Source organism: Colossoma macropomum, unplaced genomic scaffold (assembly GCF_904425465.1).
Source record: "Colossoma macropomum unplaced genomic scaffold, Colossoma_macropomum, whole genome shotgun sequence".
NCBI lineage: Eukaryota > Metazoa > Chordata > Actinopteri > Characiformes > Serrasalmidae > Colossoma > Colossoma macropomum.
Window position 1 is genome coordinate 8,844,154 of NW_023494801.1, and position 12,935 is coordinate 8,857,088.

Here is a 12,935-nt window from a genome sequence, read left to right on the forward strand (position 1 = left end):
ACTGTCAAACACTAAAAGGTCACGAAGCTGAAGTCAGCTTCTCATTCGCCAGCTTCTTGTTTGAATTTTCTTGTTCCACCTAAATAGTGCAGCAGTTACATTCTGGCACCTCAGGCAGCATTTACTGCCAGAGATGCGAGAAAAGCAGATATACCTGGGCCACGGCTCAAAGCAGAGCAAAGTAAGTCTGTGTTTTCGTTTGTATTTTTTAGTCTACACTAGTATATAGCACATAATGTAACACATTTACAGACAAGATGGTAAAGCATTACTTCAATAAAACAGACATGAAATGTTGTGGCTCCCAAGATGGTTTGGTTTTTGTTGACAGGACAAAATGGCTCTTCTTAACGTTTGAGTTGCCGACTCCTGCTTTAGGTGGACCAACTTGCACACTCTACAGTTCTCGATTAAAATACACTTATTACTTATACAGTAAAAGTTAATTTATTTCATAATATACAGGAACATGAAAAGTACACCCACCCAGACATCAACAGACATGAAAATAGACAGTAGCAAGAAATACATTCACAGCACCCTTCAAGAGTCAAGGGTCAAAGGTCATTCTTGGCTGTTTGCTCTAAGGGAAGAGTTCACACGTTCATCAACCACCGGTTTGTTATAGTGTCAGGCATTCAGACACACATTCAGCAAGAAGTAACAACACTAACAGGCTAGTATAGTGATTAAATGAAGAGGATTGGTGACGACTGCTATAGCCTATCAACCTCAGAGAGACATGGGCACTATTCAAACAGAATTAGTTTTACAGCAGCTTTTACCAGCTGCAAAATGAACTGTAGAAATAACCCCTTTTCAAACAGATATGTTGGTAAATATTTCATCCTATCCTGCAGGAAAAGAAGTTGCACTTCACTGCATTTTTGTAGGGGAGTGGTACACTGGTACACGGCATATATCCACCTCTGAGGACACCGATTTACCATAAACCCTATTCAGATGGGATTAAATGAACATGGGGTCCTGGGGTAATTTCCTCTTTTACAGGTGCTGCTCTGTGATTTTATTGCTGTCTGGATCAGCCATGGCAGTGTTTCTCTCCCTGCTCCATTGAGAAAATTACAGGCCGAATTACCTACCATTTTTCACCAAACTCGGTGGCGTTCTACTCATTTTTGACCTGTCCTTACACACTGTCACATGTTTTTCCAGGCCTCACATTGGGGGAAAAATGTTTTGACCTTTGCTACTCTCTGTATATGGTCTCCTAGTGTGTGACTCAGAGACCTTCCCTCAAATATTGAACACTTTCTGAACTGCGAAACAAAAAAACTATACTTTTGGGGAATCACCCAACCATTTTCTCTGTCTGGGTGGCAAAACTTTCCACTATCTGGGAGAGCATTATCAGGAAAAGATGCACGATATGAAGGTTTTTAGAAAGTACTGACTAGTTCACTGTAAGTTTCTTAAATTCTGATCAAATAAAACAGAACGTACTAGAAAGTTGCTTGTCCTGACAAACCCCTGATAAACTAACCCAGCCCGAATAGGGCTTCTAACTCACCCTACAAAATACCAAGATACTGAGCTGGGAATCTCTTACAAAGCACAGTATACATCCCTCATCCAGACACCACTACAAAGCTGAAAAACTCATCCTGTCCAAATGGCACTACACATTGAAAATTTCCATTTTGGAGGTCTTTATAATAAAATATTGCACAACAGGGACACCTAATGGTCAAAGTGAAGTAATACAGTAAAAACAAGAGATGATACAAAGCTTCATGCTTAGCATCTTACTATGCCAAAGTAGCTGGAGTGGTATCAGTGCTGTCACAGCTTAATGTCATCATCTCTCAGACTGAGCCAGAGCTGTGTGAGTGGACACACTCACTCTAGGTCCAGGTCAAGGAAGCGGCTGGACACGTACTCAGTAAACTCAAACTCTTCCACAGCAAACTCCACCTCCTTCCACTGCTTGGCTGTGCGGTTGCCCTGAGGAGTCTTCATTGAAAAACTTTTTATTTTTAGGCAGGGCAGTACCACCACCTTTCTTAATTTGACCTCGAACCCCCACTCCTGATAGAGAGACAAACGAGAAAAAGAAAGAAAAAGAGGACAATCGGTCATGTGTCTTTGTGATCTACTGGGTCATATAATATGCATAAGCAAATTAATCTTTACACTTAAAAATGTCATTTAATCAGAAACACCCAACATGTGTGTGCATTTTGTAGGATTACAGTTATTATTGCAGACCATCTGTTGTACAATTGATCAGACACCCTCCACCCTTTCCATTAATGGACAGAGACCACCACTGGACCACCTCTAACCAAATATTATTTGATACATACAGCATAGCAGTGGCATATTATTGGGTGCTGAACTGGTATCAGATAGTCTGTAACCGCAAACCTACAAAGTGCGCCTAGTAGGCCTCTGAAGTCGTGTCGTCATTCTGTAGTTGGCATCAGGCTCATATTAAGAATTCAGTCTAATGTTTGAGTTGCTAGTGTTGGTATATAACTGTGTTTATGTTTAATAGTAGATTTACTTTCACGCGACCACAGGGTGCAACGGCTGAGATTTCCAAAAACAGCACTGATTTACCCCTATAGAGGAAAACTGCTCAGACGTAAAGTTTCTAATATGATCATGACGCCAACTAGAGGATGATGACACAACTTCAGAGGTCTACAAACTGGCAACTCAGTGTGTGTTGGTTCACACCCATGCACATACACAAACACAAACATTACCAGTCCACAGGCAGCACAGCTGATGACACGACCAGGCTCCCAGTCTTCAAACATCCGGTCTATATGAACCTGCCCTCCTACCTGATAGTAATTTCTGTAAAACAGACAAACGCGGTCAGTCTTACAGTCATGAGTTATGAAGCTGGTGTAAGCTTATATCTCACAAATTAGCCCTGGGTGAGCTGCATGCCTAAATGTGCCTCAAACCACAGAGTTGTTAATAATCTCAAATAGACTTGTATGTGTGCTTTTTGACACTATATGACATATTGTTATAAAAAGTGTTATTACACACCCTGTAACCTAAGAACAGCTCAGCCAGTTTGCACTAAAGTCCCTGTATTTACTGAATAATAAGGCCTAGTATGTAATAAGCCTGGGATTTTAAGGTGGGTAAAACAGAATTCCACCTTATTTCCCCCCCAAAGTTTCTGTATAATTCAATGCTTGTAAACAAGGTAATTAAGAGTGGTTTTATGTGAAATTGTTTATTGTAGAGAAACTTACTGATTTCTTTACAGTGGTGATGATGGGAGCTAGGGGTTGTGATGTCTATACAAATACAGCCATTTTATTTTGATCAAAAATGACCAGTAAACCTACATGTGTCTTCTGATGATAATGGTGAACAGTTACACAAAAAAACCCTCTTTGCCATAAATAGATTACCAAAAATCTTTTAAGGGCCAACATATATAGGCACTGCAAAATAATATGTCAGGGATCAGGTAATGTTTTCGTAATCAGTAGGTGTAATAACTTTCCGTGAGGAAAGTCCTCAGATGTACTAGAACTGCCTATTTCACATCAAAGCACTCTGAATGACTTTGTGTAAATTCTAATGATTTAGAGAATTTACTGGAATTCCCCTTTCCCTTAGTGAGGCTGATGAGGGAACGACTCACTTGAAGTCAGGGTTGATGTTCACGTGTTGTGAGTTGTTTACGACTCTCATGTCGTCTCCATGGGCGACAGGAGTGAAGCAGCTTCTGCAGACGAACTGCACCTGGGATGGATTGTACCGCTTTTTCTTCTCCTCTCTCCGCCTGCAGGTTAGAATCCTCTCCATCACGTCAGCCCTCTGCAGCGCGTTCACCTGCCACCAGCACAGCATGTTAAGAGGGTCACAAAGGAGATGCCACCCAACCCCAAGGATCACAGTAGTACCACTGTCATGTGTGGTGTATATTTCCACCATACAGTAATATATCATGAATTGTGACAGTTATGAAGATGATGTTAGACAGAATGCTGAAAATGTCAAGGTAAACAATACCTAAGACTTTAAAATGTGCATTTAGTCATTTCATACAGTAATGTAGGCTAAATGATCATTTCAGACTAAAAAGACATCCTGTTGGTGGTCATCTGTCTGTGGTTTGGGGCAAGTAAATGAGTGTGTGTGTGTGTGTGTGTGTGTGTGTGTGTGTATGTATATATATACACATATATATATATATATATATATATATATATATATATATATATATATATATATATATAAAGTGTAAGTATAATGCTAACTAGTGGAGAACAAAGTAAAATAAGCAACCAAAAAGATCTGAGATATGAAAGTATAAATCAATGTGGGCTCACTATTTGGCAAGCAATGCCACTGTTTCCTGTTTTAAAGTGTTTATGCCCTAAGTAATATAATTTATAAAGGTAGTACCCTTAACACTAACACTAAGTTTCAACTTAAAGCCTAAACTAAATGAAAGCCTAAACTAAACTCCCCCCTTCAAAACCGAGACAGTTTCACGACTTCCACGCTGTTGACTGCATCTTAGTAGTCACGTGTCCATGTTTTTTCATTTACTTGTTTATTTATTTTGAAAGTTCTGATAGATTAATTGTGCAGAACTATTTCCGAGCCCCAATAAAATGCAGATAACAGTTCTAACGTTTTTTTTTTTTAAATAACTAATGTAATTAGTAATTGTACTGAATGTATTTTTTTCAAAATACATGGGGGCAAGGGGCAAAACACCCATCACGCCACATTTCAACAACTAGACTGGCTGCTGCCCTGCAAAAGTTCATTTACCATTTAAACCAAAATTAAGTGACTGTACTTTCATTAGTTTGTGTTACATTAACTTGTTCCTGCCAATCTATTCTTCACCAAAAAAAAAAAAACTGGTGGTTGAGGGCCCCCTAGTGGGCCCTGGGCACATGGCCAGCAATTTATCCCCGCCTTTATCCCAAATCAGCCATGTTCAGTGTCTGATATTTGCTTCTTTAGTTTTGCACTTGATGTGTGAATCTAATGTAGTTGACGAGCAACTTGCAGCCACCAGTTTAGCACTGTGCAAACTGTATGTCTAGATCATCATACATGCTTCAGACAACATCTATGCCTATTTGAGATTCCTTAACTCTATGCAGTTTAAGTCAAGCCTATGATGCGGTTTGCATGGTGCAAACCAGCTGGCTATAAACTTGTTATACTGCATTAAACTCACAGCTCTATTGCAAAACTAAAGAAGCAGCCAACACGTCTCGGCTGAATGGGGCAGGAAGAAAACTGTGGGGTAGAGAAAGAATTGTGTGAATCTGATTTTTGGCCAAACCATTTCTTTAACACAACCTAAACAGACCTTCCTGCGGAACTCTTCAGGGGACATGCGTTGTACTTCCGCGACCGCTCTTTCGGTCAGCTCCTCCAGGTACTCGTTGGTCTTTTCCCTTCGCATCTCCCGCCCACCTGCCTGCGCCACCACTGAATACACACTGTCCTGGGCCCGGGCCCGCCCGCTGGCCTGCTGCTGAGCGATCTCATTGGTCAGCAGCCCATAACGCACCACCACGTTACATTCTGGAATGTCAAGGCCTTCTTCAGCCACACTGGTGGAGATGAGGAGGTTGAGGTCTCCGACTCTGAATCTACAAATAGTTTCTCTTTGACCGCTCTACAGAAAGAAATAAACACAGAAGCACATAATTTGTTGTTTTCACATTGTTTAAATACAAAATAAAAACCATCTAAAAGTACTGCTTCGCACCTAGTTTATGATATTATAGTCTACACTGTTCAAGTTACTACTAAATGAAACAATTATTAATAAGACAGATGATTGCAAACCAATCATCTTACTTTGGACACAGTAGTGAATTCCTCCTTTATTTTCTTTAAAACTACAGACTTGTTTGACTATCATACTAATTTGGTCTCTAAGCAGGATGTTATTGTGCACTGAAAGAGTTCTATAAAACAATTTTGGCTGAGTTAGTAAGGGTCCTACCTGTGTCATGTGATTGGCACCATTGCCAGCTCCAGTGAGGATGGCAGCGCGGATGTCGGCACGCTGCAGTGCTGGGTTGGCACGTACCCAGTCGTACAGGCAGCGTGTGCCCTCTCTGGTTTTGGAGAAGAGGATGCCACGCGAGTTTCTGTCCTGAAACTGTTCCAGCAGGGTGCGCTGCAGCTGGACCAGCTTGGGGTTCTCGTTTCGAGCATCTGAAGCCAACAGCCTCAGCTCTACTTGGTTCTCTGTGTGAGGAGCAACATCATCATTACTGTAATGATCATTAGGAACAGCAGCATCACTGTCAGCGGAGCTAAAAGAGTGTCTTCGAAATACCACGACCCCCTAATTAACCTCTTGGACCCCCTCGATGTCTCTGAAAATAAAGTATTATGACATAATGCTGTCCGTGAGAGAAAATGTTGCCTTGAAGGGGAGAGTTTATTGGCAATTGCTGATCGGTGGAACAACTGTTCAAAGTCAACTCCCGCCCTCGCACTTTTGTCCTGCCACCCTGCCAAAATTCTGTGCCACCCCTTTGCTTCCCCCATAGTAGAATTTTCTAGAACTGCCACTGTGGGGAAGACCGCATTACCAAACTAGAAAAGAACATTTCCAGAAGAGGAATTGTTAAACCAAACATTTTGTTTCCAATGAAGCTAGCATCAGTGCTGCCATGGCGAGTGGTTTAGCAGCCTGCAAACACTGGAGTAGCCAGCCAACATGGGACCCCCTGAATTCCAGGAGGTATTTAACACACTGCTAGATGGCATGATGCGCGTATGCCATTGCTCTGCCAAAAGTAATAGCATCAGCTTCATTGTTAATGTTACCATTTAGCACAGTCAACTATGGGTTAGCACTATTGTAACTAACTACTATTATAAACAGAACTGTTTTCTAGCTAATGTAATAGCTTACTCTTTAACCAGACACAGAACTTTAACCAGTTACATACACCAAAAACACCCACTAAGCAAAATGAGACTTCTCTTTTAAAATCTCATAATCAGGTCCATAACTATTAATATTTTAAGATCTATGACAATGTCCACAACAATCAGTAAAAGCTACTTTTTCACCAGCACTGGAAGTTCATACCTTCAAAGAGTCCAGAGAGGAAAATGTCAGTTGCGTCCATTCTGTTTTCGCTCTTTGTGCGGTAGAAGTCCTGCAGAAGCCGCAGGGCGTCCACCATGCGCACGGTGTCGTTGATGAGAAGGGCGTCATTGTATTTTCTCAGGTGTAAGGCACACTGAGCCAACAGCCTGTTCTCCTCCCGAACACCTGAGAACACCACACACACACACACACACACACACACACACACACACACACACACACACACACACACACACACAAAATTTCTTCAACACAGGTAAAAAAAAAACAAAAAAAAACCTTGTGTTGTCCAACTGCTTGGAAAGTTATGTTACTTAGTTAAGTTAATTAGTGCAGTCTATGAGCAGACAGTCACTAGATTGGCAAGAAGAATTATTTCTGATCCGGATCAGGTTCTTTTCCCAAAGTATCAGCTTCTTCCTTCAGGCAGGACATTCAGAACGCCATTGTGTAGATTATATAGGTTTAGAAGTTCATTTGTACCTACATCCATCATGATTCTTAATTCTTTTAGCAATGCTGTGTTTTTTTTGTTTTGTTTTTCTCCATGGTATGTTATTATTGTTGTTAATCAGGGGGTGAGGGTGTATGTCCAGTGTATGTGTACATCTGGTGGTTCATGATATGCAGTCTTGGGTTGCCTAAGAAAAATTCCCCTTGGTGGGAAAATAAAGTCAATCTAATCTAAATCTATTCTAATCACACCTGAGACAATTACCTCTTTTTACCCTGTTACTCCTTTCACAACAATAATGTGCGTAAGGCAGAGTCTGCTTTTAACTGACCTCAGTAATTTTGAGCTGACCTCTCAGTAACAGGTGGTCTACTTAAAAAAAAACAAAAAACTGTCAGAAATTTAGAGACTCCTTTCAACCTTAATGACCCATATGTGAGCCCACAGTTCAGCTCCTCATAACTACAGTAGTAAGATATTAATTTGTTAGTAAATAATTCATAACATTACTGAGACGTATGTCTTGAGACATATTAGTGTGAAGTCTTAAGCCTGCGCAATGCAAATGCATCAAAGATTAACACAGACCTTTCTTCTCCAGTTCCACCACATCATTTTCATACTCCTGAGTGCCCATCTCGCGAAAAGTGACGTCTGACGCCATGTACCCATGGATCATCCTCATCATCTCCTTCAGATGGTCCCCAAATGGGTCCTGAGAATGAGTAAGACACCAACACACATCAAAATTCTGAGCAGAAATGTTCCAACATTATGTTAAAAGAAACATTTATGACAAATACATTAAACAGGGCTGCACTAAATTGCCCAAAAAATGGCATTTACAACTCAGACAGATGCATGAAAGAGGAACTTACGAAAAGCCGGGTATCCACAATGTCGTACTTCTTTATGGGTCTGGGAACAACCACTCTAAGCTCTGGCACATAGTTTTTTGTGGATACAATAACAGAGTCCAGATTCGCACAGATCTGTATGAGAAAGCAGAGATCAAATCAGTAATAAACTGACTATTGTAATGTGTTGATGAACTCAGGGGAGAGTGACGAGAGTACGAAGCCAATCACGGATCATTCAAGACTGTATATGTTTCCTGTAAAGGAATTCTCCAGTGTTTTTCAACCTAATCTCTATCTCTATCTGTACCATGCCATCAGTTAATACAGGCAATAGTTCTGACAGGTTTCTCTGCAGTAAGAATGTTGAATATAAACACATTTATAACAGAGGCCAAGCAGAGATTGCTTTTGTTACTGTCTTTGACAAGATGGATAAATGTAAATGAGCTCTGATCTGATTGACTGGGCCTGTATTGTGCCTAATTTAAATGATCATTCCTTATAACAGCTTAAATAAGTGGGGCTACACTGCTGTAAGATGAACGGTGCCACGAAAAACTATTTAAAACCCCCTTTGATTTCTGCAATTTTTTTGCATATTTGTGACATTATAATTTTCCTTGTCATCTCTTCCACAATGTCTTTTGATTGCAGCATAGTGCGCGGCTTGTCGAGAGCCTTTATTCTTCTATTTAAGTGATGTTTACATTCAACAGGGCTGGCAGTTATCAAGCCAGGGAGTTTTATTGATCTCAAGCATTAACTTAATTTGGTTAACTGGTTTACTGGGTGATTAAGGGACTGATTACTTTTTCACATAGGGTCAGTCAGTGCTGGATAAATTTCCTTCTACAATAAATGATCATTTTAAAACTGTATATATGCAAAAACTTCAATCAAAATGGGCTGACTAGGACGAGGGTATAAATGGTACATTTTGCAAATCTAACAATGTTTACATACAATATCAAACTCTTTTTGCAAAAAAAAAGAAAGCAAAATATGTTTTACATGATACGGCCCCTTAAAGTTAAGTAAAGTTAATGCTTATTTATTTGCTTTTTTTGTATGTTTTTTCTGTTGTTTATTTCTACAGGTTGGTACAATGGAAAATGCTCATTCATTCCATCATCCTTGACGCAAGACCATTTCAAAACATTTGTCCCACACTACTACAGAAACATACCTGTAGCACATGGTTGACGGCTCCCTCCTGTGTCTTGGCTCCGCCGGTGCCTGGTGAGGCAGTGAGGCCCAGAATCTGAGGCAGATTCCTCGCTCCCTCCATCTTCCCCTTCACATAACGCGCCATGATCTTATTATACACTGCATCCTTATGAGTGTGGTGGCACTCGTCTATGATTAGCAGTGTGAAGTCTGAATACAGGGAACAGAGCACAAAGACACAAAGCTAGTATAATAAACATAACATGAGATGCTCTGCTGAAGGAAGTAAAAGTCACTATACTGCACAATGTTGTAGCTTGGAAATTGTATGGGGGGAAAAAACTGTTAGATAATTATTCTTTTTAATTTTATTTGTTTAATATTTCTGCAGATTTATATATAAACAAAAAAAGTATGTGTCATTCATTTTTACATCATTATTTTCTGCTTTTCTTTATCCCTTAGAATTAAACAGACTGTGTTTTTACTGTGCCTTTCAGACTGAACACCCAGTCAGTCCACATGTTTTGATGATTTTCTAAGTGAAAATAAGTTATCACATCCTCTACAGACGACACACTTAAATAAGGCCTTTTTCTGCAAATTTAAAAGCATATGTTTAACATATTAAAGAAAAAAAAACAAAATATTAAGTGTGCCATAACTTTTGCACAGACCACATTTTACGTTTTATTTTTTTCCCCCAAAATGTTAAATTCAGTAAATAAACAGTAATTGTGTTAACTTATTTTCACTTAGAAAATCAACTAAACATGTCATTTGACCAGGGGTGCCCAAACTTTTGCATATGACGGTCTGGAAATGACCTCAGTTCTGTCCTGTATTGTGCTTAGTTCATGACAATCCAGGCTGAAATGATGTTTTTCCCTTACATCTTCCACTTCAATTGCTTTATAGAAGACTGTCTGCAGTAACGGGTTGTCATATGAGACAACATGACCATGAACACATACTTTTACATATACAATTCTTTCACCTGTGAGCTCCACATGCTTGTCCTCCTCTGTGTTTATTATGGCGTTCTCCAGAATCTGAGCGGTGCAGATGACCAGGTCTGAGTCCCTGACCACACGGCCAAAAAAGTCCTTCTCCTGGCTGTCTCCACTGATGGCCACGATCTTTACAGTATGACCCAGGTGGGGCCGGAATTCCTTCTGATAGTGCTGATCGACCAGGTGCACCTAAGAAACACATAAGCATAGACAGCTGTACTTTTACAACATGAGACATATTGGTGAGGAGATATGAATCAAGGTTAAAGGTTAATATACAGTACATTTTATGAGTTGCTACACAACGGGACAAAAATCCTTCAGACTCTTACAAAGGCAGAGCTAATGACCAGGTTTTGTAGTGAGCTGCAGTGTCTCCTGATTGGCTCCTGGTGACCAGGCCTACTTTAAACAATGTGGGTACCTTGTTGACGAGAACAGCCACTTTGGCATCGGGATGCGTCTCCAAGTGCCTTTTGGCTACGTACACTGCAGCTCGAGTCTTTCCTCCTCCGGTGGGCAGCCAAATGATACTGTTCTGCCCCCTCAGAGCCACCTCAACCACCTCCTTCTGGTACGACCTCAGTGAAATCTCCATCTGCACAATCACACAAAACAAACACACTGTAAACTCATCTGGTGCTGGTTATCCGTTTAAAGTTCAATGACCTGTCAGTGCATTCACGCTTCAGTTCCTCACTCTAACAACTACTTCACTACATTAAAAATGCATAACAATATCAGAATATACAGGAGGAAAAATCCAGCAGAGCAGAATGTTTAGAGCATACTGGGCCTTTAATTCATTTTACTGCATTTGGAGCCTCATAGAAATAAATGGTTTATTTCTCTGTGATACAAATCTCTGTAGACAAAGTTGCAATTTCCGCATTTTATACATGGTCGTGTATCCGAATCATTGATGATTGTTGGGGATATTGGCATACAGTCAAATGCAAAAGTTTGGGCACACCTGGTTAAATGGGTGAATATCTGAATAATAAGCCTGTAGCTTAAGAGGTTAAAACAAGAAAAGGCTTTAAAGGGTAATTCCACAAATTTTCTGCATAATTAAATGGCTTACATGTAAACAAAGTCATTTAGAGTGGTTAAATGTGAAATGCTCTGTTCTAGAGAAACTTGTTCACAGAACTGTTCCCAACATAGGATAGGAACCAGACATCTGAAGAGTTTAAAGTGTTAAAAGCTACTTAGCAGAAACAAATAGGTTGCCTAATGCCTGAGATATTATTTTTTTTTTTACAATACTTTTTTTTCCTACAGTAAGCCACTTCACATAAAACCACACTGAATGACTCTGTTTACTTTTCAATGATGCAAGAATTTTTAAAAATCTGTTGAATTTTAATCTTTAAGCCTCCTTTAGAGAATCATTATAATCTGGCCTTTTAGCTTTCTATCCAAAGGCACACTGCAAAAGAGAAAGAGGAAGACTGTCAGGCATTTTTAAAGGAGCAGTTTAACCAAACTTGCAGAATGTAACCTACAGCCATAGTGTCATCTGCATAATGGACATTTTTAATTATTGTTAGCAACAGGTCAGATCAGTCCTCCCCGAGCTTTTACAGTTAACAATGGATCACAAATATGTCTAAAATTCTTCTGAACAACAGGTTATAAAATCTGTCAAATGGCAAGTGCAGTATATTCCTTTAAATAAGAGGATCCTAACATACTAGCTAGATCTAACTGTCCTTTAAGGAGCACAAGCATATTCATTACTACTTCATACACAGAGCAAAACTCCACTCACAGTCCTTTAACAGATAAAGTAAACGTGTCTCAGCTTCTACGTCCAAAGCTCCTCATTCTAAAGGTGTATGAACCAGATAAACCAAAAACAGCTCAAAAATTAACTAGAGACAACCAAGATCACTCACCTTCACTGTGCTGGGGATTTAACAGAGCTCTCAGTGGGACACCTCAGAGCCTTCTGAGGAAATGTCACCGCCAAGACTCTTAAAATGGACTGTTCGATCTTCCGGCGTCCTGAGAAACGAAAGTGGAAGCGTAGGGTAGAAGAAGGGCCCAGCATAGGGGGGTTAACGACATACAGCAGCAGATGGAGGAGGCAAAATGCCAGTTAGTCTGTGTCTATTGTGGGGAGTAAAAACAAGTGTCATGATGATGATTAGCTGCAGGAGAAAGAGAGGAGGAGAAAGAGAGGAGAAAATGAAGCAGCTTCAGATCTGAAAAAATCCACAGGTGTTTTTGGCCATCCTTCAACTGTGAGAAGACAACTCAGCGCTATGAGTCTGAAGGGATGTGTAGCTGTCAAGAAGCTCTTACTGAGAAAAGAAAATACACATAAAAGAAGA

At 40.1% G+C, this 12,935-nt stretch overlaps 1 protein-coding gene across 1 annotated transcript; it reads right to left on the reverse strand.

Moving 5' to 3' along the window:
* Positions 1-431: 431 nt before the first annotated feature.
* dhx58 (DEXH (Asp-Glu-X-His) box polypeptide 58) lies at positions 432-12,603 on the reverse strand. The gene is made up of 12 exons (XM_036589925.1): positions 12,498-12,603; positions 11,021-11,194; positions 10,581-10,785; positions 9,603-9,793; positions 8,435-8,548; positions 8,145-8,271; positions 7,082-7,267; positions 5,978-6,225; positions 5,333-5,644; positions 3,638-3,828; positions 2,733-2,826; positions 432-2,049 (listed from the first exon to the last, which is right to left on the reverse strand). Exons 2-12 carry the CDS (start codon positions 11,192-11,194, stop codon positions 1,861-1,863), a joined length of 2,031 nt encoding a protein of 676 aa, XP_036445818.1. The 5' UTR covers positions 12,498-12,603; the 3' UTR covers positions 432-1,860.
* Positions 12,604-12,935: the final 332 nt, after the last annotated feature.